The 27,901-nt window shown below is 45.0% G+C and overlaps 1 protein-coding gene across 1 annotated transcript; it reads left to right on the plus strand.

Annotated features, from left to right (window-relative positions):
• Positions 1–18,682: 18,682 nt before the first annotated feature.
• On the plus strand, positions 18,683–27,658 carry SLC48A1 (solute carrier family 48 (heme transporter), member 1). Its single transcript, XM_006865332.1, has 3 exons — positions 18,683–18,818; positions 26,109–26,276; positions 27,522–27,658. Exons 1-3 carry the CDS (start codon positions 18,683–18,685, stop codon positions 27,656–27,658), a joined length of 441 nt encoding a protein of 146 aa, XP_006865394.1.
• The last annotated feature ends 243 nt before the right edge of the window (positions 27,659–27,901 follow it).

Genomic DNA, 27,901 nt, shown 5'->3' on the forward strand with positions numbered 1-27,901 from the left:
GAACACCTCTTGCATCCATCTGTTAGGCCCTACTGCAACTGTTCTAGCCCAGTGATAGTCTCTTCCATCACTGAACATGAACTGGGTACTGTGTTCCTTTAGATGTCATCTTTTAATCCTCACATTTGCAAGTGAGGAAACTGAGGCACAGAGTGGTTAAGTAACTGCCCATAACCACACAGCTATTAAAAGGCAGAGCCAGTTTCTGGCCATCTGACTCCAGAAACCAAACTCTTAACCACTATTTTGTGTTGCCTCCTTGATCGCTACTCTCAGCCTTGCTTCCCTCAGCTCTTCCTTTGCAATACCAGAAGAATCTTTATTTCACTCAATGTATTGTAGGTGCTGGGAACTCTGCTATAAGCTTGTCTGTCCATTTGTTGTACTGTGACTTGCCTGTTATTGTGATGCTTGAAGGTGTGTCACCTGTATTTCAATTATCAGCAGGGTCAAACCAGGAATTGCTACCATATATATGGACTTCACCAGCTAGAATATATGGGAATCAAATCAACTACATCTGTGCAAAGAGATGATGGAGAAACTCAGTATCATTACTCAGAACAAGGCCAGGGGCTAACTGAGGAACAGATCATCAATTGTTCTTATACAAGTTGAAGAAAATTAAAGCAAGTCCATGAAAGCTAAAGTGCAACCTTGAGTATATCCAATCTGAATTTACAGACCATCTCAGAAACAGATTTAACTTGTTCAACACTAATAATTGAAAACCAGAGGACTTGTGGGATGATATCAAGAACATCATACAGAAAGAAAGCAAAAGGTCATTAAAAAGACAGGAAAGAAAGACCAAAATGGATGTTGAAAGAGACTCTGAAACTTGCTCTTGACCATAGAGTAGCTCAAGTAAATGGTGTTGTTGTTGTTGTTATGTGCCATCGAGTCGGTTCCGACCCATAGCGACCCTATATAGGGTTTCCAAGGGTGTAAATCTTTACGGGAGTAGAAAGCCTCATCTTTCTCCCACGGTGCAGCTGGTAGTTTCGAACCGCTGACCTTAAGGTTCGCAGCCCGATTCGTAACCACTACGCTACCAGAGCTCCTTATGATTAAATAAAAGGGCTGGACAGGAGAGCCAAAGGGCAGCTTGAGAAGACAAAATGAAATATTATAATGAAATGTGACAAAGCCTGGAGTTAGAAAACCGAAAAGAAAGAACATGTTCAGCATTTCTCCAACCAAAAGAACTGAAAGAAAGAAAGAAAAAAATTCAAGCCTCAACTTGAAATATTGAAGGATTCTATGGGAAAAATAATAAAAAATCATTAAAAAACATCAAAAGAAGAGAGGAACTAAGAACTGGTGGCTGGGAGGCGGACTTGCAGAATGTACCCTTTGGTGGTATAAATTATATATGCCTGAGTATTAAAAAAAAAAACAAAAAAAAACTAAAGTGAATAAAGAGAACTACTGTTATCTGATGGTACTTGGAGGGGATTATAATCATAGTAGTGAAATAAAGTGTGCGATTTGTTGAATATAAAACTGATGATCTGCCCTGTAAACTTTTACTCAATTCACAATAAAAACTTTAAAAAAAAAAAGAAGAAGATGGAAGGAATAAGCAGAGCCATAGTACCGTAAAGAATTGGCCAACATTTATCCATTTTAAGAGGTAGCATATAGTCAAGAACCAATGGTATTGAAGGAAGATGTCCAAGCTGCACTGAAGGCATTGGAGAAAAACAAGGCTTCAGAAATTGACAGAATACCAACTGAGATATTTTAATAATGGGATGCAACACAAGAAGCACTAACTCGTCTATGCCAAAAAAAATTTGGAAGACAGCTATCTGACTGACTGGAAGATATTCATATTTGCTCCTATTCCAAAGAAAGGTGATCCCAAAAATATGGAGATGGTTGAACAATATCATTAATATCACATATAAGTAAATTTTTGCTGAACTTAATCCACAAATGGTTGCCGCCGTACTTTGGCAAGGATCTGCCAGCCATTCGGGCCAGATTCAGAAGAGGACGTGAAATGAAGGATATTATTGCTTACATCAAACGAATCTTGACGGAAAGAGAGAATATTATAAAGATGTTTGTTGTTGTTGTTAAGTGCCGTCGAGTTGGTTCCAACTCATAGCAACCCTGTATAGGGTTTCCAAAGAGTGGCTGGTGGGTTTGAACCACTGACCTTGTGGTTAGCAGTCCAGTTCTTATCCTACAGTGCCGCACCATGATGTTTACTTGTGTTTTATTGACTATACAAAGGTATTCAACTGTGTAGATCATAACTAACTATGGACAATATTGCATAGAATGGGAATTCCAGAACACTTTGTTGTGCTAATAAGGAACTTTACATAGACCAAGAGGCAGGCATTAGAACAGAATAAAGGGATACTGCCTGATTTAAAATCAGGAAAGGTGTGTGTCAGGATTTTATCCTTTCACCATAGTCTATCTGTGTGCTGAGCACATAATCCTAGAAGATGGACTATATGAAGAAGATCTGCATCAGGACTGGAGGTAGACTCATTAACAACCCGTGATATGCAGATGACACAATTTACTCACTGAAAGCCTAAAGGATTCAAAGCACTGGTTGATGAAGATCAAAGATCACAGCCTTCAGTATAATTTACACTTCAACATAAAGATAAAAATCCTCACAACTGGGCCAATTAGCAACATCATGCTAAACAGAGAAAAGTTTGGAGTTGTTGATGATTTCATTTTACTTGGATCCACAATCAATGTCCATAGAAGCAGTCATTAACAATTGAACAACATATTGCTTTGGGCAAATGTGTTGTAAAAGACATCTTTGAAGTGTTAAAAAGCCAAGATATCATTTTGAGGACTAAGGTGTGCCTGACTCAAGCCATGGTATGTTTAATCACCTTATATGCATGTAAAGGAGCTCTGGTAGACTAGTGGTTACAAATTGAGCTGCTAACCTCAAGGTCAGCAGTTTGAAACTGCCAGCTGTTCCCCAAGAGAAAGATGAGGCTTTCTGCTCCTGTGAAGATTTGCAGCTTTGGAAACCTTGTGTAGGGTCACTATGAGTTGGAACCTACTCCACGGTACTTAACAACACAATAACATATGCATGTAAAAGCTGGTTAATGAATAAGAAAGTTCAGAAAATAACTGATGCCTTTGAATACAGTGTTGGCAAAGAATGTTAACTATATCACGGACTGCAAGAACGAACAACTCTGACTTGGAAGCAGCACAACCAAAATGCTCCTTAAAAGCAAGGATGGCAAAATTTCATCTCACATACTTTGGACAAATTTTCAGGCGAGACTAGACCCTGGAGGAGGCCATCATGCTTGGCAGAGAAGAAGGTCAGCAAAAAAGAGGAAGACCCTTGATTAGATGGATTAACACATTGGCTGTAAAAACGGGCTTAAACAGATTTTGATTTGAGGATGGTGCAGGACTGGGTAGGGTTTCATTCTGTTAGAGTTGTTATGAGTCATAATGGGCTTGGTGGTACCTAACAACAACAACAACAATGTTCTATGGCTGTTGTAACAGAAATCTCACAAGTGGCTAACTTTAACAAACAGAAATTCATTCTCTCTTAGTTTTGGAAAGTTGAAGTCAGAATTCAGAGTGCCAGCTCTTGGAAAAGACTTTCTCTGTCTGCTCTGTAGCAAGGGTCTTATCTCCTTTAGCTTCTGCTTCTGGACTAGATATCATTCTTTTTCCTCATGTCTCCTCTCATGCTTGTTTAATAATCTCTTTATATATCAAAAGAGATTGACTCATGATGCACACTGTGCTAATCGTATCTCATTAACGTAGCAAAACCAACTCATTCTCAAATGGGACTGTAATCTCAGGCATGGTTACTTGGTTGGTTGTGTACTGTGGATCAATTCCAGCTCATATCGACCTTGTATATGGTTTCTGAGGCTGTAAATCTTTATGGGAGCAGAAAGCCTCGTCTTTCTCCTGCGGAGCTACTGGTAGATTTGAAGTGCTCACCCTGCGGTAAGCAGCCCAGTTTGTAATCCACTATGTTACCAGGGCTCCTAATCTCAGGCAAAAAGGTTAGGCTTTATAACATATATATTTTTGTGGAGCACAATTCAATCCATACAGTATGTAAAGTCTGTGCCTGCTCCCAGCACTCGCCTAGCATCCCTGGTAGTCTAAATTGGCCAGTGTTGGCAATAGTTGACCAACAATTAGGAGAGATTAAGTAGAGTCTGGTGTGGTGCTGAGGGTTAATGTGCTGGACTGCAAAGTCCATTTGAGTCTCAAGTTCAGTGGTTCAAACTCACCAGCCACTCCTTGGAAACCCTATACAGAGTCGATATGGGTTGGTATTGACTTGACAGCATTTAACAACAAGAGAACTCTCAGGCTCCTTTTCCCAAGGGCGTTTCCAGTTCAGTTCTTCCATCTCCTCCCCTGTCCATTCCTGGGGTGGGGAGCAGAAGCAGGGAGCTAGAACATTGATGGGCACTGAGCCAGGCACTCCTAGGACTAGCAGGTCACAGCCAGTCACCCACGAGCCACTCTCAAGTGTGGTGGAGTGAGGAGGCTTGAAGTGGGGGCAGGGGGAGAGCCAGGGTGGAAGAGGAGCTTCCAGAGGGTTGGAGAGGGCTGGCTGGGTTTACAACCCAGGCTGGGGACCAGCTCCCCGCTCACTAAGGTAAGTGCAGGGATTCTGCACTTTTAGGGAGGCACATTCTTCTGGCTGGTGCTCAAGCTTCCCACATGTGGCAGGGACCAGGAAACAATTACCAACCAGGCCTGTGGTGCTGATGGTGGTGGATGGAGGGTGAGGGAAGAGTGGGAGAGAAGGAAAGGAGACAGAGCAGGCAGGTCTGAAGCTGTGCTATATAAAAAAAATAGGCCTGCCAACCAGGCAAGTTTGGCTTTATACTAACAATCATAAATTAGTAGCTGCTTTCTCCTCTCTTGCTTCAGCTTCTCAAGGTATATGTTTTTATGGGTGTCCCAAATACATAGAAGACACTGCATCTTAAGTGTGCAGCATCTCAGAATAACTGATCTATTCTAGTTGTGGCCACACCCCCTACCCTGACCTATACTATCTCCCTGGGACTGACCACTCACACTGCCTTCCCAACTCTCCTCTCTCTGACATTCCTAGCCTTCCCCAAACCTATGTCTCAAGCCCTGCCATCTTCCTGCCCAACCAGGCCCAGGGCCTTTGTTCAGGACTCACAGACTCTGTCCCACATGGCACTTTGCTCTCAGAGCCTTAGCAGGGGCACTGCAGGAGCCTAAGGACTGGGTTCTAGTAGGGCCCTAGCACTCATTCAGTAAGATGCTATGTTCTGTGTGGTAGGCATAGTCACTGGTGCTGAGGAGGGGCAAGGACACAGGTAATCCCACAAGCAGGCCAGGGAGAGGGGCCCCTTCCTAGGATCACAGCATACCCCAATTACACCTCCAGTCCCACTCAGGAAGTGCTGAGACCAGAGAGGAAGCCAAACAGTCCGAGGATTTCCTCTCCCCAGACCCACTGCCTATTTCCTCCCTCTAAAGAGGATGCAAGAAGACATGGGGAGGCTTCAGAGCTGGGGTCCAGCAACAGAGAAAGAGAGGGTAATCTGAAAGTCAGACAGAAACACCCAACAACCCCTTGTACTCTTTATATTACTCTACCTCCACACAGAAAGGAAATCCCCAGCCCCTCAGACCTCCCCACCCAGGGCCAGCAGGAAGTACTTCCTGCTCTGCAGTCTTAGCCCTCCTGTTTGGTGTATTTTACTTCCAGAAGAAATGGCGAGGCATTGGCTTTGAGTTCTTTAAACAAACCTACTGCATTCACCCTCCTGTTCCTCAAAAGCCAAAAAATCAAATCACTTGCCATTAGTCGATTCCAATTCATAGCATGATGTTTTAGAGGCAGATTGCCAGGTCTTTCTTTTGAGGTGCCTCAGGGTGGGTTTGAACTCCCAACCTTTCCGTTGAGAACGGTGCACTTAATTGTACACCATCTGAAGACCTTGAATGTTTTGAGGTAGTGTGAATCCTGATTTAATCTTCCCTGACTGCTTCATTCCACCTTAGTATGTCAGTTTGTCATACTAAGTGACTCGAATATTGCTGTGATTCTGGAAGCTGTGCCACCAGTATTTTAAATACCAGCAGGGTCCGGCATAGTGGACAGGCTTCAGCTGAGCTTCCAGTCTAAGGCAGACTAGAAAGAAGGAGAGATGGACTACATCTGAATATTTAGTCACTGAAAACCAGTGTAACACTGTCAGCACCAGAATATTGAACCATAATGAAGGAAGAGAACCAGAATATTCTCAGATACAGTGCCGGAAGATGAGCCCCCTCAACTTGCAAGGCACTCAAAATAAGACTGGGGAAGAGCTGCCTCCTCAAAGTAGAGTTGATTGTGATTACAAGAACAAAGTAAAGCATTTGGGACCTTCATCTTCTTGTGGAGCACAACTCAAAATGTAGGGAAACAACTGTAAACATCTATTAATAATCAGAATATGGAATAGACAAAGTATAAATCTAGGAAAATTAGAAATTGTCAAAAATGAAATGGGGTGCATAAATATCAATATCCTAGGCATTAGTGAGCCGAAATGGACTGATATTGACCATTATTAATTTGACAATCACATGGCTTACTATGCTGGGAATGACAAATTGAAAAGGAATGGTGTCTCATTCATCATCAAAAAGAACATACCAAGATCAGTCCTGAGGAACAATGCTGTCTGTGATAGGATACTACCCATGCACCTGCAGGGAAGACCAATTAATAGCACCATTATTCAAATTTATGCACTAACCTCTAAAGTCAGTGATGATGAAATTGAAGAATTCTACCAACTTCTTCAGTCTGATGTTGATCAAACATGAAATCAAGATGTATTGATAATTACTGGTGATTGGAATGCAAAGGTTGGAACCAAAGAAGAAGGATCAGTAGTTGTAAAATATGGACTTGGTGATAGAAATCATGCTAGAGATAGTATGATTTTATTTGGCATGAGTTATGGTGTTGGAGGAGAGTATTGAAAGTGCTATGGGCTGCCCATAGAACCAACAGATCTGTGTTGGAAGAAGTGCAGCCAGAGTGCTCCTTGGAGGCCAAGATGGCCAAACTTGGACATATTGTCACGAGGGACCAGTCTCTGGAGAAGGATATCATGTTTGGTAAGGTGGAGGGTCTGAGAAAAAGAGGAAGACCCCCAACAAGATGGATTGGCCAAGTGGCAGCATCGATGGACTCAAGCGTGGCAACAGTAGTGAGGTTGGCCCAGGATCGGGCAGTGTTTCATTCTGCTGTGCATAAGGTCGCTATGGGTCAGTACCGACTTGATGGCACCTAACAACAACAACAATGATTTCTTCATTGTAAATGCCTTTCTTAAACAACATAAAAGATGACTGTACACATGGGCCTCACCAGCTAGAATACACAGAAATAAAATTGGCTACATCTGTGGAAAGAGATGGTAGAAAAGTTCCATATTATCAGTCAAAACAAGGCAGACTGTGGAACATATGCAAGTTCAGGCTGAAGCCGAAGAAAATGAAAACAGGTCCACAAGAACCAAAATATGAGCTTGAGCATGTTGTTATGTGCTGTAGAGTCAGTTCTGACTCATAGCAACCCTGTACAGGGTTTCCAAGGCTGTACGTCTTTATGGGAGCAGAAAGCCTCCTCTTTCTCCTGTGGAACAGCTGGTAGTTTCGAACTGCTGACCATGATGTTCGCAGCCCGATTCGTAACCACTATCCCACCTGTAATTAGAGATCCTCTCAAGAACAGATTTGATGAATTAGACACTATTGACTCAAAACCAAAAGACTTGTGGGATGACATCTTCCAGGAAGAAAGCAAAAGGTAATTCAGAAGATAAGAAAGAAGGAAGACCAAAGTAGATGTCAGAAGAGACTCTGAAACTTGCTCTCCAGCATAGAGATGCTAAAGAAAATATAAGAAATGAGGCAGTAAAAGAAGTGAATAGAACATTTCAAAGGGCAGCTCGGGAAGAAAAAGTCAAATATTATAATGAAATGTGTAAAAACCTGGAGTTAGAAAACCAAAAGAGAACACAGTCAGCATTTCTCAAGCTAAGAGAACTGAAGAAAAAATTCAAGCCTCATCTTGAAATCTTGAAAGAGTCTAGGGCAAAATATTGAATGATGCCAAAAGCATCAAAAGAAAATGGAAGGAATACAGAGTCATTATACCAAGAAATGGTCAATGTTCAACCATTTCAAGAGGTAGCATATGATCAAAAGCCAGTGGCACTGAAGGAAGAAGAAGTCCAAGGTGCAATGAAGGCACTGGAAAAGAACAAGGCTCTGGGAATTGAAATCTTTCAGTCAACTGATGCAGCACTGGAGGCACTCACTCATCTATGCCAAGGAATTTGGACAACAGCTACTTGGTCAACTGATTGGAAGAGATCCTTACTTGTACCCATTCCAAAGAGAGATGACCAAACTGAATATGGATATTATCGGACAATATAATTAATATCGCATACAAATAAAAATTTTGCTAAAGATTATTCAAAAATGACTGCAACAGAACATTGATAGAGAACTTCCAGAGGTTCAAGCTGGATTCAGACAACAACTAAGGGATACCATTGTTGACAGAATGCATAGATCTTTGCAGAATGCATAGAATACCAAAGAGATGTTTTCCTGTGCTTTATTGACTGCACAAAGGCTTTCAATTTTGTGGATTATGACAAGCTATGGACAACATTGTGAAGAATGGGTATTCCAGAACACTTAATTGTGCTCATGAGGAACCTGTACATAGACCAAGAGGCAGTCATTTGAACAGAACAAGGGAACATTGAATGGTTTAAAAGTAGGAAAGGTGTGCAACAGTGTTGTTTTCTTTCATTAACTCTGTATGCTGAGCAAATAATCTGAGAAGCTGTATTATATGAAGAAGAGCATGGCATCTGGATTGGAGGAAGACTTATTAACAACCTGCAACATGCAGATGATACAACCTTGCTTCTTTACTGCAAAGAGTACTTAAAATACTTACTGATGATGATCAAAGACCACAGCCTTCGGTATGGGTTGCACCTCAATGTAAAGAAAATAAAAATCCTCTCCTCTAGACTAATAAATAACGTTCATATAAATGAAGAAAAGATTGAAGTAGTCAAAGACTTCACTTTACTCAGATCAACCATCAGCGTTCATGGAAGCAGCAGTCAAGCAATCAAACAACGTATTACATTAGGGAAATCTGCTGCACAAGACCTCTTTAAAGCGTTGAAGAGCAAAGAGGTCAGTTTGAGGACTAAGGTGCCCTTGACCCAAGCTGTGGTGTTTTCAATAAGTTCATTTGTATGTGTAAGTTGGACAATGGATAAAGAAGATTGTAGAATTGATGCATTTGAGTTATGGTGTTTGAGGAGAATATTAAAAATACCATGGACTGCCAAAAGAACAAACAAATCTGTGTTGGAAGTATAACCAGAGCACTCCTTGGGAGCCAGAATGGCCAAACTTTGTCTCTCATACTTCAGACATACTATCAGGAGGGACCAGTCCACAGAGAAAGACATGATGCTTGATAGAGTGGAGGGTCAGCAAAGAAGAGGAAGACCCCCAATGGAGTGGATTGGCACAGTGCCAGTAGCAATGAGCACAGGCATAGCAATGATGGTGAGGTTGACCCAGGATCAACTTTGTTGTGCATAGGATCACTATGAGTTGGTACCTAATAACACCAAACAACAACAACAACAAAAACAAACAAAGAAACAAAAAAACCAACAACAAACAATGACTGCTTCATTTCTCCCCAGCCCCCAGACTGTTCAGAACCTTAGCTGAGGGTGCCTGCTGGGACTTTAGGATTAGACAGTAGCCTGGTGACTACTCCCCTGAAGCTGTCTCCAATCTGTCCTTCCCCCTAACAGGAACCTATGTCTAAATTCCCCCTTCAGGGTCTTTTATTTCTGATGCATGCCTGGAACTCACCACAACTGAAATTAAACAATTGCATGACTAGTACTTCTCTCTCCCAGTGGAATATAAGCTCCCAGAGGGCAGGAACTTTCTCTGTATACCTTGCAGTCAGGCCTTGTACACAGAAGCACTCAGGAAAGATTTCTTGCATTAAATGGATAAATTAATATTGTCCTTATCCTGCCATGGGTCTTTCTTGCATCCCTCACAGTTCCCCGGGTAGTCTTTCTGCTCAGGTCTCGGCCAATCAGCTTTCCCAACACTACTTCAGTTTATCACTAGTCCATCTCCTCCTGCCTTCTGGAAGCACCACCACCAGTTGGGGCCACTCAGACCTCTCCATAGAGTTCTTGCATCCCACAATTTGGAAGAAGCAAGGGGTCACCCCTATTACTTGTTCCCTGATCCAATGGCAGTGGCTTTGGTTTCTTTGGCTTACTCTACCCAGTACCTTCGCAGCTATACTAGAGTGGGACCTTCTCAGCGGATGCCTCATTCAAGTCAAAAAGACAAATATTTATTAATCCAGGTGAGAGCCTCCTGTCCTGACCCGAAGGTATACCTTTTCACACCCCACAGACTCAGAGTCTGGTTTTAGCCATTGGTTTGACAGCTTTCAATTATCCACCCAAGTGAATCACCCCTATTTGTCCCCAGGCTCAAGTCCATGTTGAACTGAACTGTAGTCTCTTTTTCTCTCTCTCCATTCCCAAACAACAACAGCCTCTGAGGGAAAGCAAAAGAAAACTGGAGTAGGTACCTGTGATTGGGGGTTCAGGTTGGGAGATGAAGACGAGGAGACGAGGTTGCCAGAGACGAGGAGAGGTGCAGGCCTGGGCCCGACTCCTGCCTGCTGCTCTCACTGCAGCTGTGGCCCAGATAGCACTTGCCTCCTCCCCCCACTACCCCCCAACATCCCTGGGCCTGCCTCTGATGTACATTTATAGCTCTTGAGTTCAAAGAGCTGTTGTTTCCTCTTAGCATCTTCTCAGTCTGCACTCTGCCTGCTGCATGGACCTTCAGGCTGTCAGTGGGCAGGCAGAGGAAGTGGGGTATCTATAAGAAGCCAGACTCCAAGCAGATTCACTCTAGGCCCAAGATGTGAAGAGATGCGGCACCTTCTAAGGGCAGAAGACAGTCACAGCCCTGGGGGCAGCATCCCTGGATCTGAGCCTTCAGCTGTGGATTCCTTCCTGCAGCTTGGGAAACTGAGATGCCCAGTGATTAGCTTAGCTCCACCTGCTTTCTTTTCTAGGACACTCCTTTCAGCTCTGTGGTCTATGAGCATAACCACAGGAGGAAGATGAAGTTGTAGATGTGGGGGCAGGGAGCAGACGATAAGAGGGATCTTCGCCTATGTTGTCACACCCTGGGGCTGCCACAACCAGGGACCTCAGCCTTAGACTCCACAAGGCTTGGCAGTGGGTGAGGGACTCATTTAAGGTCCAGGAAGAATCTTGTGGAACTCACAGGTGATTTTAGCCCAAGTGCAAAGCTGAGGTTCAAAGCACAAGGTTGGGGAAGGCTGCCCCCTAGAGCCAGGAACAAAGAATTCTTTATGGACTGCAAGCCATTCTTTCTTAATTTATTGCAGATATGTTTTGAGTTCCCACTACAAACTGGCATTGTTCTAAGTACTAGAAATACAGACAAGATCAAGATAGGATGAACAGCCTTCTTGGTTTTCCAGAGACTAAGGGGTTTCACAGGAACATGGTAAGCTCTGGACTACAAACCACAAAGCCCAAGTTTTGAGCCTGCTAGCCACTCTGCATGAGATTTTCTATTCCTGTAAAAATTTTAAAACAGGGTCACTATGAGTCAGAACCAACTCCACAGCACTTAACAACAACAAGGAGTTTCCTGGGATGTAGGATTTCTGGTGCTATAAACTGGGAAAAAATTGGTCACAGATAAAGTTTCTGTCCTCATGGAGGTCACATTTGGTGGGGTGGGGAAGGCTAAATAAATTTGCAACACAGTATCACATAATGATAAGTGCTGTGAAGGAAATAAAGCGGAGAGACCTTACGTTAGGCAAGGAGGGTAAGGTTGGTCTCTCTGAGAAGGGAACATTTGAACTAGACTTGAATGGTGAGGAATTGATCTTCTGATTAATCAGAGAAGACAAATCCAGGTACAAAGTCCCCAAAGGCAGGAGCAAACTTGGCAAAAAGGCAAGAAGCTTGGCCTGAAATAGTTGGAGATGGAGTTGGCAAGACCTAGATCAATTTACACTAAGTGCTGAGGAAAGCTACTGGATCATTTTCAACGGGCAGTATCACAATCCTGGGATAAAGAATGAATGAAAAGGGAAAGAATGTGCTCAGGAGGAGCCGTTAAAGAGGCTACTGCAGCTGGGCAGGTGATGGTGACGGTAGTTGCATGAGAGTGAGAATGGAGAGGAAGAACTGGGACCAATCCAATGCATTTGCCAATGAACTAGATGTAGGGGTGAAGGGAAGGGAGACATCAGAGATGATGCCTAGGTTTGGGGCTGGAACCTTTGTAAATAAGGACATGCTCCAGGGTCCCTTTGTGTGGAAATGATTAGGGAGCAGAAATGAGGAAGCCCTGACAACTCTAACAAACTCAATCAACCAGAATCTAGCTCTGTGGGCGTCTCCTTGATGTAAAATTACGGGAGAATATCTATGTCTGGAATGTGCCTTTCTTGAGGGAGTGAGGGAGGAATTTCTTAGGAGTAGGATTCTACCAAGGACATCCTGGTGGCGCAACGTTAAGACCTCTGCTGCTAACCAAAAGGTTGCCAGTTTGAACCTCACCCCACAACTCCACAGAGAAAGACCTCGTTGAGGGTCTTCATGTCCAAAGTATATGAGACTTTACTACACCTTGCCATCTTTACTTCTAAGGAAAATTTGACTGTACTTCTTCCAAGATAGATTTGTTTGTTCTTCTGGCAGTCCATTCAGTATTCTTCATCAACACCATAATCAAAGGCATCGATTCTTCTGTTTTCCTTGTTCGCTGTCTAGCTTTCACATGCACATGAGGTAAATGAAAATACCATGAATTTGGATTAGGCACACCCTCGTCCTCAAAGTGATATCTTTGCTTTTTAACATATCCAAGATGTTTTTTGCAGCACATATGCCCAATGCAATATGCTCTTTGCCTTCTTGTCATTGATTGTGGATCTAAGTAAAATGAAATCCTTGACAACTTCAATCTCTTCTCCATTTATCATGGTGTTGTTTATTGGCCCAATTGTGAAGACTTTTGTTTTCTTTAAGTTGATGTATAATCCATACTGATCTTTGATCTTCATAAGTGCTTTAAGTCTTCTTGGCTTTCAGCAAGCAAGGTGGTGTCATCTGTGTATCATATTGCTAAGAAGTTTTCCTCCAATCCTGATGCCATATTTTTCTTCATATAGTTCAACAAACCCCTTTATGTTCAAAAGCTTTCCAACCTCAAAACCAGCCACTGCACACACAATCCACCCATAACTACTTACAGTTTCCCCAACCCTCATGCTATTTTTTCCTCTAGGCCATCCCATATGTTGTTCCTACTATCTGGAGTATTGTCCATTAAGCCAGCTCTGACGCTATTGATTGGGGTGTACTCCAATCCAATTCCTCCTCCAAACATACAGCCCTTACTCTCTCCACCAAATCAGTAATCAGTTACCACTGAGTGGATTCTGACCCATGGGAACCCCATGCATATAAGAGTAGAACTGTATTCTATTAGGCTTTCAATGGATGAATTTTTGAAATTTCTTTCTTCTGAAGTGCTTTTGGATGGACTTGAATGTCTAATCTTTCGCTTAGTAGTCAAGCACATTAACTGTTTGTATTACTCAGGGACTCCACTCTCTCCATCAGCAGTGCCCAAAGGAGGGCTGGGTGCAAGGCTCGCCACATTAAAATCACTTCTCATTAAAAATGTAGTGGTGTTGTTAAGTACCGTCAAGTCGGTTTAGATTCATAGTAACCCTGTATAGGGATTCCTAGAGCAGCTGGTGGGTTTGAACTGCCAACCTTGTGGTTTATAGTCCAGTGCTGATCCTACAACCTTGTGGTTTACAGTCTAGTGCTGATCATCACACCAGGAGTCTTTCATTAAAAACATACTCCCCAAATTTAGATTTCATAGGCCAGAAGTCAAATCTGAGGGAGTTTTTTTTGTTTGTTTGTTTTTTAAGAAGCTCCCCAGATTATTTTGAAGTGAGGCAAATGTTATTAGCTTATATCACTCATCTGACAATGAATCATCCTCTGCCTAGATTTCTGGTGTATGATCCCCTTTTCTGTAATTTAATTCTCACCTTTATTTATGCAAGTCCATGGAGTCAACAAATGTTTATTTGGTGACTGGTAAGTACCAGGAACTCTTCTAAGAAACCCTGGTGGCACAGTGGGTTAAGGATGGGCTACTAACAGTTGGTGGTTCAAACCTACCAGCCATTCCTAGGGAGAAAGATGAGGCTCAGAGTTCCTACAAAGATTGACATTTTCTGAAACCCTAAGGACAGTTCCACACAGCTCTATAGGGTTGCCATGAGTCAGAACTCACTCAATGGCGGAAGGTAACCTTATATGGGAAAAGAAAGAAGCAGGACTTTGAGAGAGAAGATGGTGCCATGTGACTTCTGACTCTGAAGATCAAAGGAGACAGCCAGGAGCCAATGAATACTGGTGGCCTCTGGTGATGGTTGTGTGCCTCAGGGTCATTGCCAACTCATGAACCCTATGTAGGGTTTCTGAGGCTGTAAATCTCTACAGGAGCAGAAAGCCTCATCTTTCTCCTGCAGAGAAACTGAAACTTTGAACTGCTGACCTGGCAGTTAACAGTCCAGCTTATAACCCATTATGCTACCAGCCTCCAGGAACTAGAAAAAAGCAAAAAATAAAAAGGCAACAGATTTTCCTCTAGAACCTAAGAGTGGAATTACTGGATCATATGATAATACTGCTGGTGTGGCGCTGTAGGATCAGCAATGGGCTTTGAACCACAAGGTCAACAGTTCAAACCCACCAGCTGCCCCTTGGAGAAAAGAGCTGGCAATCTGCTCCTATAAAGATTGTAACCTCAGAAACCCTATTTGGTAGTTCTATGCAGTCATTCTGGTAGCGTAGTGGTTACGAATCAGGCTGCGAACCACAAGGTCAGCAGTTCGAAACTACCAGCTGTTCTGCCGGAGAAAGATGAGGCTTTCTGCTCTTGTAAAGATTTACAGACTCGAAAACCTTGTGCAAGGTCACTATGAGTTGGAACCAACTCTACGGTACTTAACAACAACAATGCAGTAGCTATGAGTTGGAATCAACTTGATGGTACACAATGGCTAGTGGCTTGAGCATATTTTCAAAATTAATGACGTGCTTTTTGGGCACTTGTAGTTCTTCTTTGGTAAAATATTTATTCAAAGCCTTTGCACTTTTTTCTTTATTTTATTTTATTTTTTATTGTGTTGTTTGTCTTTTGTTAAGTTGTAGGAATTCTTTATAGGAGAGGACTTCAAAAAGTTCATGGAAAAAGGACGTTAAAAGGTAATAGAATTTTTCCACAAGTTTTTGAAGTCCCCTCATATATTTTAAACCTTTAGCAGATTGGAAAACTTTTCTTACAATCTGTAGGATTCCTTAATTTGTTGATAAAATTCCTTGATGAAAGAAGTCGAATTTTGATGAACTCTAATTTATCTTTTTAAAAAAATATTTCAATATTTTTTCTTTCTTTCTTTTTTTAACTGCCTTCCCCATCACCCAAGTTAACACATGTCTACTGGTGTGGTGCTGTGGATTAATGCGCCAGACTGCAAAGCCGTTTGAACTGTAATGTCGGCGGTTCAAGCTCACCAGCTGCTCCTTGGAAACCCTATACAAGGTCGCTATGGACCGGAATCGACTTGACGGCACTTAACAACAACAACAACCCTTGTGTGTCCAAAAGTCCACAAGTCCAATGGTGTAGGATAAGCATTGGACTTCTAAATGCAAGGTTGGATGTTTAAAGCCACCAGCCTCTTTTGGAAACCATATGCAGGGTCACTATGAGTCAAAATTAATGTGATGGCAACAATGAATAAGTCTCCCTTCCCTCCCACCCTTAGTAATCACCATAGAATGTTTCTTTTATCAACAAAACCTTTCCTTGACTTTTTACAATATGGTCTCATAATATTTGTCCTTTTGTGACTAATTACACTCCATCCCGGTGTGGCACCGTAGGACAATCACTGGACTGATAATCTCAAGGTTGGCAGTTCAAACTTACCAACTACTCCTTGGAAATCCTATACAGGGTCACTATGAATCAGAACCGACTCCACAGCACTTAACAACAACTACATTCAGCATAATAGCTTCTAGGTTCATTCATGTTATGAGATGTCTCGCAGAATCACCTTATTCTTCCACGGTGCATAATATTCTAACGAACATTTAAAGTTTGTTTAACCATTTTTCTGTTGAGGGGCATTTAGACTGTCTCCATCTTTTTGTTATTGCGAATAGTGCTGTAATAATCATGGATGTGCATATTTGTGTCATATCTCTTATTTCTTGAGGCTATATACCAAGTAGAGAGCTTTCTGGGTCATACAGTATTTCTATTTTCAACTTTGTGAGAAAGAACCATACAGTTTTTCATGGTGGTTGCACCATTTTACAGTCCTACCAGCAGTGTGAGGGTCCTAGACTCTCCATAACTTTGCTAGCATTTGTTGTTTTCTGTTTGTTTGTTTTAACTTTGCTACTAATGCTTAGTTAAGATGATATCTTGCATGTCTCTAGTGGAGTCCTGGTGTGGCACTGTGGGTTAATGTGCTCGACTGCAAAGTCGGTTTGCACCACAAGGTGGGTGGCTCAAGTTCACTAGCCAGTCCTCTGAAACCATTAAGCTTGTTACAGGTTGGAACTGACTTGACAACACTTAACAACAACAGTGGCTAATGCTAGGAAGAAAGATGAAGCTTTCTCTTCCTGCAAAGAGTTAAAGCCTTGGAAACCCTGTACAGGATCACTATGAGTCTGAACCGACTAGACGGCACTTAACAACAACAATGGCTAATGATCATGAGCATGTCTTCATATGTTAGCCAGCTGTCTAAATATTTACTTCGGTGAAGTGTCTGTTCATGTCCTCACTGATTTTTTAATTGGATCATTAGTCTTCTTGTTGAAGTGTTAATTTTCCAGTTTTGCCAGCACCATTTGTTGAAGCACATATCTCTTCCCCATTTAATGTGTTTTGGTGCTTTATCAAAGATCAACTGAGCAAACAAAGGTAGATAGATTTACTTCTGGTTTCTCAATTGTGTTCCATTGGTATTTGTGTCTTTTTGTTGTATCAGTACCAGACTGTTTTGATTACTATGGCTGTTCAATAGGCTTTGAGATCAGGAAGTCAGAAGTCCCCTACTTTGTTCTTCATTTTTTGGAAATGCTTTGCTTCTCCTGGGCTTCTGGTTAATGTCAGTGATTAGTTTTTCCATCTCTCTCTTTAAAGAATGATATTGGAATCTAGATTGGGATTGGATTGTAACTATATATTGCTGTAGGTAATGTTGACATTTTCACAAACTTAAGTCTTCCTATCTATAAGTATGGTATGTTCTTCTACTTTTGTAGGTTTCTTTTAGTTTCTTGTAGTAGTGTTTTGTAGCTTTCTTTGTATAGATCTTTGGCTGCTCTGGTTAGATTGATTCCTGAGTATTTCATCTTTTGAGTGACTTTCGTAAATGGTATAATTTTCCTGAATTTCTTTTCAGAGCTCTCTTTATTGGTGTAAAGGAATCCAACTAATTTTTGTATGTTGATCTTGTACCCTGTCACCTTGCTGAATCTTTCAGTAAGTTACTATCATTTTCTTGCAGAGTCTCATTTATTGATTTTGTCTTTTGTCACTCGTGTTTTCATTGTCATATCTAAAAATACACGATTAAAAACTAGGTCCAAAAGCAATACCCTTTTGTTTCCTTCTAAGAGTGTTATGCTTTCAGTTCTTACATTTAGGTTTTTGATCCATTTTGAGTTAGCCTTTGTATATGGTGTGAGGTATGGGTCCAGGATCATACTTTTGCATGTGGAAATCCAGTTGTTTCAGCATTCTTTATTAAAGAGATTGTTCTTTCTCTGTTGGATAGCCTTAGCACCCTTGATAAAAATCCAATGGCCTTAGATGCATCATGGGTTTATTTCTGAACTCTCAACTCGATTCCTTAGGTCATATGCCTATCACTGTAATTATGCCTTAATTTTAAATGAGAAGTTTAAAGAGTAATTTAAATCTTAAATTTTAAAACAGAATGTGCCTACTATTCAGTAATAAACACATTTTAAATTACTCCCACTGCAGGTGTTTGTACAAATGAATATTCCCGTTCCCTAGCCAAGGCCTAAATATCCTGATAAGGTAGGGATATTTAGAGGATGACTCCAGAAATCTGCATTTTTTTAAACAGATGAGGAAACTGAGGTCCAGTGATGTGCCCACGGCCACCAACTAAAGAGGGTTCACCTCCACCTTTTTCCAAAAGAAGTCAGACAGCCGGGACCTCCCTTTAACACGAGAATTGCTATCAAGCCCGGGTGTGGGCGGCCTCCAGCCAGACGGGGGCGCTCTGCCCGCGGTGTCGGGGGCGGACCCGGGGCGGAGCGCGGGCGGTCAGCGGCTGGGGCTCCAGGCTCCCGGCCCTGCACCTGTGACTCTTGGGTGCTCAGCCGCAGCTCTCTCCTTCAGCTTGTCCAGCCCCCGCAGCCCCATGGCCCCGTCCCGGCTGCAGCTCGGCCTCCGCGCCGCCTACTCTGGCTTTAGCTCCGTGGCTGGCTTCTCCATCTTCCTCGTATGGACCATCGTCTACAGACAGCCGTGGACCGCGGCCATGGGGGGACTTGCAGGTACCCACTGGGGGCGCGCTGGGGCGCTCAGTCCTGGGTCCCGGCTCCCGGCCAGAGACCGGCGCAAGGGAGACATTTCCCCGGGGAGCGGGTGAGATGTTTACCCAAACAGTCCGTGAACAGCGCAGGCCTTTGTGGCCCGTGCTCCTGGGCATTCCCCTAGGTGCCTCCGGGACCCGGGCGCGTCCCTGGGGGCGCCGACGTCCTGTACTGCCTTTACGATTTGCACCAACCTGCAGCGCCATCATCTGCCTTGCGCCCCTCCTCTGAACGAAGCCGCCTGGGTTATGTCGTCTCCGCACCTTTTCTGTTGACCTCCTTCACCAATTTCTGTCTGTGCGCCCGCTTCGCTCCCCATCCCTTTACACAGCTATGTGTGAAGACCCCCTACACACGCACACACACACACACACACACACATACAGAGTTCTAGGGACCCCTGCTCCTCCATCGCTCCTTCCCCCGGGGCTAGGTGAGGGCAGCACCTTGAGGAAGAGCTGGGGCTGGCTTCCTTTGGAAGCTCATCTGCCTCCTTCAGGAGGACACTCCCCAGCCCCAGCAGAGCTCTCTACGCAGAACGAGAGAACTGCACTAGGGATCAGATGGCAACTGGAATCCTTCGCACCCACGTTGGTGTCTCATTGCCATTCCTCTGCTGTGGCTCCTCGGTTGGGGTCTGTTAAACCTTCTGATGGCCCTTTCTGTTCCTTAAGGAGGGACGGGAGGAGGCGGGAGTAAAATGGAGAGAACCAGTGCAAGCCACTGCTCCGAATTGATGGGCACCTTTAGGGGCAAGCTGTAGAATTGTTGTGAAAAACAAATCATTTTCTTTGCTAACATTGTTTTATTTTATTTTAATGCTTTCTATGTGTCAGGCAATGTTTAAGCAATTTATTTTCATTATCTTATTTAATCCTTAAACTGATTCATAACGACCCTGTACAGGGTTTCCGAGGCTGTAAATCTGTATGGGAGCAGAAAGCCTCATATTTCTCCCGCGGAACACCTGGTAGTTTCAAACTGCTGACCTTGCGGTGGTGCGCAGCCGGATTCGTAACCACTACGCTACCAGAGCTCCTTTCCACACTACTAAGTAGGCATTATTATCGTGACCACTTTATAGATGAGAAAACTGAGGCTTAGAGTAAATAAATAACTAGACTGGGTTATACAGCTTCATGAAATGTATATGTGGGAAAAGCAGTTTGGAAAAAAAAAATGCAAGTGAAGATAAAATACTTTCACATGTTGTCACCGGTGAGTCAGTTCTGTCTCATAGGGTTTTCTGAGGAGCAGTTGGTGGGTTTGAATACGGACCTTGTGGTTAGCAATCTAGTGCTTATCTTACAGCACCACACCAGGACTTCAATCCTATTGGGTTATTAACATCCTCTACCAAAAGGACCCTAAATGGACTAAAACTAACTAAACTGACTTATTGCTACCAAATTTACTGAGTTCTATTGCTGTATGGAATAAAGGTGAAGTTACTGCCTCATGAAAGGGATGTGCATGGCCATAGTCTACGCAAAGCCAAGCAATGCACTGGAAGTCAGCAAAGAAGGCTAGGTGGGGACCCTGGCTGGAGTGTCCCTGTGCCTGTTTGCAAGCTGTACCACCTGTGGGTCCTATCTTTTCTGGGGCAGCCAGTTCATTTCTGCTGTTATCTGCAGACCCCTGCTCCTTTTCCCTTTGCATTTCCACCACCCACCAAATTCTTCACGTTCTTGTTCCCTGGCAACTTTTTTTCTGCTTCCTATTGGCCTTTGCGGAGTCCTGATGTGGCGCTGTGGGTTAATGCGCCAGACTGCAAGGCCGTTTGAACTGCAAGGTCGGCAGTTCAAGCTCACCAGCCACTCCTCGGAAACCCTATGGGTCGCTATGGGTGAGAACTGACTCGACCTCAATGGTACTTCACAACAACAGTCGGCCCTGCAGGAGTCCTGGTGTGGCGCTGTGGGCTAATGCGTCAGACTGCAAAGTTGTTTGAACTGTGAGGTCAGTGGTTCAAGCTCACCAGCTGCTCCTTGGAAACCCTATACAGTGTCGCTGTGGGTTGGAATCAACTCGACAGCACTTAACAACAACAATTGGCCTTGCTAGGAGTCATTGTGGTGCCATGGATTAAGCACTGGGATTAAGCAAAGTCAGCAGTTCAAGCCCACCAGTCACTCAGAGAGAGAAAAATGAGGCTGTGTGATTTTGATTTGCAGTCATGGAAACCCTATGGAATAATTCTACTCCGCTCTACAGGCCACTATGAACTGTAATCAACTCAACAATATGGGTTTTGACTTTGGTTTTACTGGCCTTGCCGTTGTCTCATTTGGAAAGAAGTGTGTGTGGCCTGGCCCCGGTGAGATAAGGCCTGAGATACATGTGTGGCTGGGGTGAGGAAGGGAGGCTGATGGGAGGATCAGGGCTGGGTGTGTTAGAGGCTGCTCTGATGGAGGTGGCCGTGGGCACATCATCAGACCTCAGTTTCCTCCTCTGTAAGTAGTGAGAGGTGCTGCCATCCAAAGACTCCCCTCTACCAGGTCTGAAATTTTGCAGTTCTGGTGTCTATTCACCGAATCTCTCATCTCCAACTGCCTGCTATAAGGCTGTGCTCTAGCTTGAACTCCAGAGTCCCCTGGGGTTTCCCTTTGACCTATTGTCTGCCCTCTCCCTCTGAGCCTCTGAGGCTGGCCAGCTGTGGAGTCGCCTGCAGGGAGAGGCACTAGACAGCTACTAGCTGGGGCCCTGGCACCTCCCTGATAGTTCTGACTATTGATAACCAGAAGAAGGCTGTGGCAGAGCCCAAGCTCCTTAGGGCAGATGGAGGGTGGTGCTAGGCCAGGGCCATATACAATACACCCCCCTCATCCTGAGAGGCTTCTGAGAAGGTCTGTAGCCAGTGGGCCTTCTTCCTCTTTTAGGAGTGAAATGTCACCAGTTTTGCTGACTTGTGAGCACTTCACATGTGACTTAACATTTTCCAGCCCAGAAGTTGCTGAGTCATTGAAGGGCAGCCTCACGTGCTCTATTCTTCTGAGTGTGGGACCAAGCAGGGGCTGGTGAAGAAGGGTGCTGGTTCCTGGCAGTGTCAGCTGTGGAGCCCCTAGGTCTGGTGGAAGAGTGTTCATGGGTGAGGACACACTCCCTCGCCCTGGTGGCAATCTGGTAAATAGTGGTTTCAAGGGAAGACAGGGAAGAAGGGCTGCTTTTCCTGGAGAGGTGTGGATTGGGCCTCCTGCTTTGACTTGGCTTTAGGCACCACTGGGGAAACACACACAGAAATTCACTCTACATCTAAGAGACCAAGGAAGGAGAAACAGGATGCAACAGTTGCTCCAGTAGTCTAAGGCTCTGTGTTTAAGCAGCAGGTACATTGGGCCTTGCTTTCCCCAGGGATGGGCTGGAAAGTTGGGGTGGCCCTGTCTCCCACTGGTCTGTGTTTACCCTGTGGGCTTCTTACATCTAGGCCAACTGCTGGGGGCACTTTGACTAGCCCGTCCTGTGCTTTAGCTGGTCAGCTAGGAGTCGGTCCAGAGGCTCCTTGGAGTAGGCAGGTGGTATGTATGAGGAGGGAGGTCTGCCCCTGGGCATGTGGCTGATGGGCTGGGGCCTAGCCCTTCTGCCCTGAGTGGTACATCCCAGGCATGCTGTCAACTCAGAGCATCCTTCTGAAGGGTGTGGGTGAGGAGCCCCTGCCGCCTTCCATGGGTGAAGCGGGTGGGGAGGTAGCCGGTCTGCTTGTCTAGAGGTAAGGCCTGTATGCAGGGACTCTAACTGGGTTGAGGGAGGCAAGGAGTGAGTTAATGTCATCTACCTTTTCTTCCAGCTCTCAGCCTTTTATGTGTCTGTGGGTGGGTGTTTGGGGGGTATCACTGGAGCGTGGCCAGTGAACTAAAAGATAATATCTTCACAAGTCTTTATTTTAGCAGTTTGTAACCCAAAACTGCTGAGTCATAGAGGAATTGCTCTGACCTTCTTTTTCTCTTACCCTGGCTTCCAGAAGCTTCAAGTAGGAAAGGACCTTTGAGCTCATCTGATCCACTCAGGCAGAGAGCACATGGACCTGTCCCAACAGGTGCCCACCTGACTATTCTGGGATATGCCCAATGGTAATAACTCTTCTTCCTAGGGCCCTTTAAGAAATCAAAGAGCTCCTCCAGATGAAAATTTAGAATGCACAAGAGGAATGGGAAAGAATTCTGGGAAAGGCGGCCCACATGAATGATAATCCAGATTACATAAGATTGAAGTCGAGGCTATGGGATTCTTATTCTGTCCTCCTGTGGTCTGCTCGTTTTCTGCCAAGGTAGGGATGGAGAGATGCTTGTCCTGTCTCGCCCAGATCTGAGGATTGGAGGGACCCAGTTCCCTGAGGAAGATTTGGGGCGGGCAGGGGCAGAGAAGAGGGCAAGCTGTGGACCTCTGCCCTCCCTGGGAAGGAACCCTGGGTTCCCTGAGCACCCAGGCTGGCAGAGACCCTTGGGCTCACCCTTAGTATTTCCACATTTATAGATGTGTAAACACCAAGGCTCTGGGAAGTGGTGAGCAGTCCCGCCAGCACCAGGCCCCCAGCCTCAGGCTTGCAGGCTTGTGGCTCTCCCTTCATTGATTTCCAGGCCACCTGAATTATAACTGCTTCTGAGCCAGGGGAGATATGATACTCTCCTGTAGCCTCCTCCATGCCCCCCCCCCAGGAACATTTGTATATATATATATATATATAGTTGTTGTTATGTGCCGTGGAGTTGGTTCCGACTCATAGAGACCTTGTACGGGGGTTTCCGAGGCTGTAAATCTTTACGAGAGCAGAACGCCTCATCTTTCTCCCATGGAACAGCTGGTAGTTTCCAACTTTTGACCTTGCGGCTCGCAGCCCGATTTGTAACCACTACACTGCCAGAGTGCTCTCTCTCTCTCTCTCTCTCTCTCTCTCTCTCTCTCTCTCTCTCTGTATATATATATGTATACATATATATATGTATATATATATACATACATATAAAATGGAGCTCTGGTAGCGTAGTGGTTACAAATCGGGCTGCTAATCTCACGGTCAGCAGTTCGAAACTACCAGCTGTTCCATGGGAGAAAGATGAAGCTTTCTGCTCCCGTAAAGATTTACAGCCTCAGAAACCCTGTGCAGGGTCGCTATGAGTCAGAACCGACTCCATGGTACATAACAACAACAATAATATATGTGAATTTTTCCAGGCATATAAAAAAGGATAGCCAATTTAACTATCCAGCCCAGCTGCTGGGGTGCTCCCAAGCTTTTCAGTTAGGAGTCCAGAGGTCCCCCTCATACTCACTACCCAGTCTGAGAAAGACAGTATCACTGATTCAGTCACAGCACTTCCTTTCCCTCTCCCAGGCCCCTTGCCCCAGACCATGTTTATCCTCCGTGTGTGCCGCCCGGTACACGATTCGGACACAGGCACATCTGTAGGAAACACAGGAGCGTGTGCAGCGCTCTCAAAGGTCTCCTGACTACTTCTGGGGTGCCCAGGCTGGTAGTCCACACTCTGCAGGCCACCAAGCTAAGCACTACAGCTGGCTTGGTCACGTTCCTCATTCCCTCCTTGATGGGGACCCCGCAGCCCTGCTTGGGCCCTTGCCAATGGAATTGATATTTGTTCCACCCTCTGGGCTGTGCCAGCAGGCACTGCCTGGCACAAAGGGCACTCATTGTATTGGCTGAGTGGCAGCTGACATTGTAGAGGACACGTCCACCCAGGCTCTGAGGACCACCCACAGAAGGGCTCTCAGAGTGCCATGGGGTCTGGCCAAAAAGGAGCAAAAAGGAGCCCACTTGAGTCCTGGGTAGCCCTGCGGTCCTCAGATCTGGCATGTAATAGGGCTAGGCCTGTTGGTCTTGTAAGAGCAATGCTTGGAGTTCAGGAAAGAACGCTGCTGCTTGAGAGCTTAGCCACAGGCCTGGAGAGAAGTGACTGGGAGGTTCTGGTCCCTGAGGGGTGTGCAGGGAGGAGGACTGCTTCCTTACATCTCCGCCCATGGGCTAGATAATGAGGAGTCCCAGGAAAGCAGCCCCTATCTATATCTGAAAAATAGTGACACTTCAAGACCATTGTGCTTTTATGGGTTCTTTCTATTTGTAGGAGTCCTGGTGTGGTACTGAAGGATAAGCACTGGACTGCTAACCACAAAGTCAGCGTTCAAACCCACCAACCTCTCCTTGGAAACCCTGTACAGGATCGCTATGACTCGTAATAGACTCTACAGCACTTAACAACAATCAATTGGTAGTAGTCCTGGTGTGGATAAGCACTGGGCTGCTAACCACAAGGTCGTTGGTTCAAACCTACTAGCCACTCCTCGGAAACCCTATGTGGGGTTGCTATGAGGTGGAACCGACCTAATGGCCCTTAGCAACGATCTGTTGTTAAAGGACCACTGGCAGTAAAAGAACTCTGGTGACATAGTGGGGTCCGAGTTGGGCTGCTAGCTGCAAGGTCAGCAGTTTGAACCCACCAGCTGTTCTGGAAAAAGAGGAAGATTTCTGCGCACGTAAAGACTGACAGCCTTGGAAACTGTGTGTAGTATTAACTAGGAGGCCAAATTGACTCACCATAGTGGGTTTGATTTTTTGGACTTTATCTATGGATATGTACCGTGTTAGAAATGAAAACGGAGAATATTTTTAAACGTTTTGAAGTCATTTGAAAAATAATATTGTTAGCCTAAATAACACTTTTGTGAGAAATATTTATATTTTCTAAGACAAAACAATTATGGAGAACACTGGCATGATTTTGTATTTGCAAAGCTCTTTCATGTCTGCCTTCCCTGAAGGCCAGCTGGTCTCTTATCTGCTTCTGCATTCAAGTTTTGGTGGCATGTGTCATATAGCCTACAGATGATGCCCACCGAACAATCAGTCATGAGGGATGAGGGGGAAAGGCCACTGCAGAACCTGTGAGAGCCAGAATTTACACGGATGACCTTGGTTTTCCAGGTCTGGCAAGTTCTCCGCCTGTGTTAGGGTGTAGTCACCACCTTTCTCTCTTTTTAATGGATAATGCTTGTGGAAAAGTCGAATTGTTCCATGAACTTTTTGAAACACCCTTTATTGACTTTTCCTTCTCTGATAGATTTCGGCCTCCTGCTTTCCACAGGTTTGCTGTATTATTATGCAAATAGGTCAGACCTGGTAGATTGCAACCTGTGGTAGAGCCCTCCACCACAGGTCGTGGGTCACTGAGCTGCAGGAGGGATGAGGAGGGGCTGTCTGGAGGAGCGGACTCTGCAGCCCTGACCGAGCCTCTATCCCCACAGGTGTTCTTGCACTCTGGGTCCTGATGACGCACGTGATGTACATGCAGGATTACTGGAGAACCTGGCTCAAAGGGCTGCGCGGCTTCTTCTTCGTGGGCGTCCTCTTCTCAGCTGTCTCCATTGCCACCTTTTGTACCTTCCTTGTGCTGGCCATCACCCGGCACCAGAGTGAGGGCCTTTCCAGGGAGGGTATGGGAGGGCTGGCCTGCCGGGAACAGGTGCCTTAGGAGTTAACCAAAAAGCAATTGATCCTATCTCCGAATAAGTGACCCTATAGGACAGAATAGAACTGCCTCACGGGGTTTCCAAGGCTGAAATCTGGTTTGGCGCTGTAGGATAAGCACTGGACTGCTAACCACAAGGTTGGCAGTTCAAACCCACCAGACACTCCTTTAAAACCCTATACAAGATTGGTAGAGTCCATGTCACCTAACACCACTAACACCCATCTTTATGGGATTACACTGCTACAGCTTTCTCCTGAGGGGCAGCTGGTAGGTTTAAATCATCTTTCAAAGTTTAACCACTGTACCACCAATACTTTCTGACTTAGGAGGCTTGGGATTCCAGGCCTGGTTCCACAGATTTCCTCCCAGAGCCTGGGCAGATCACTTACTCGCTCATCATGAGAACGACAAAGTGAGAGTAGCCACCTCCTAGGCCTGGGATGATTGAATGAGATTTCATGTGACCTTTACCATGGTGTGTGGCAACTAGTAGCATCCTTAAGAACTACTGTACCTGTTAGACTTTCGGCCCAGCTCTGGGATCGGGGTGCCCTCTGGTGGCTGTGACCAGGAAGTAGCCCAAGGCTCTTCTCCCTACCCCTAGGAAGTCTGGTGCTAAAACAGGCTGGAGCACAGGTGGCGCTGTAGGATAAACACTGGCCTGCAACCACAAGGTTGACAGTTCAAACCCACCAGCCGCTTTGTGAGAGAGATGAGGCTTTCTGTCCCAGTAAAGCTTTACAAGGTCAGAAATTATACAAGGTCATTGTGAATTGGAATTGACTTGATGGTAGTGGGGCTAGGTTGTGTTTTATTTTTTTCCTGTTTGGTTGCCCAGCTCTGGAATGGGAGCGCCCTCTGGTGGCTGTGGCCAGGAAGTAGCCCTCTCCTTGCCCCTAGGAAGTCTACTGCTAAAACAGGCTGGGAGTGTTCCAGGATAAATGTTGCTGAGGTGTGTACAATACACACATACAATTAATCAACCCTGACCTTCCCTGATCCCTACCATCTCTGGTCCCCCTGCCTGTCTCCCTCCAAGCCTTGGGATGCTCTTAAAACCCATCACACTCAAGTATTCCTCTAGGGCTAGTTGAGCTAACGAGTGCTGCATGGATGTTGAGTGACCCTGGGCTGTGGCCTGGTAATACCATTTTGAGTCAAGGTCTGAGTCCTTTTCCTCCCACAGGCCTCACAGACCCCAACAGCTACTACCTCTCCTGTGTCTGGAGCTTCATTTCCTTCAAGTGGGCCTTCCTGCTCAGCCTCTACGCACACCGCTACCGGGCCGACTTTGCCGACATCAGTATCCTCAGCGATTTCTGACCCAGGAGGGGCCTCAGGACCCGCACTCAGCCTCTGAGACATCTGATGGGCCTGCTTCACACCCTGAGGACCCCAGAACTGGGGCAGAACATTCACAGCAAGAGGAGTGTGGCCCCAAAGCTACCCTGTTCGAGACCTAGGTGTGTTGGCAAGGGGGTCCTGCCATGTTGCTCATTGACCTGGCTGGAAGACAGCTTTAGACCTTTTCAAATGTATCGATTTTCTTAGTACTTGGTGAGGAAT

Source organism: Chrysochloris asiatica, unplaced genomic scaffold (genome assembly GCF_000296735.1).
Source record: "Chrysochloris asiatica unplaced genomic scaffold, ChrAsi1.0 scaffold00077, whole genome shotgun sequence".
In the NCBI taxonomy this organism is placed as follows: domain Eukaryota; kingdom Metazoa; phylum Chordata; class Mammalia; order Afrosoricida; family Chrysochloridae; genus Chrysochloris; species Chrysochloris asiatica.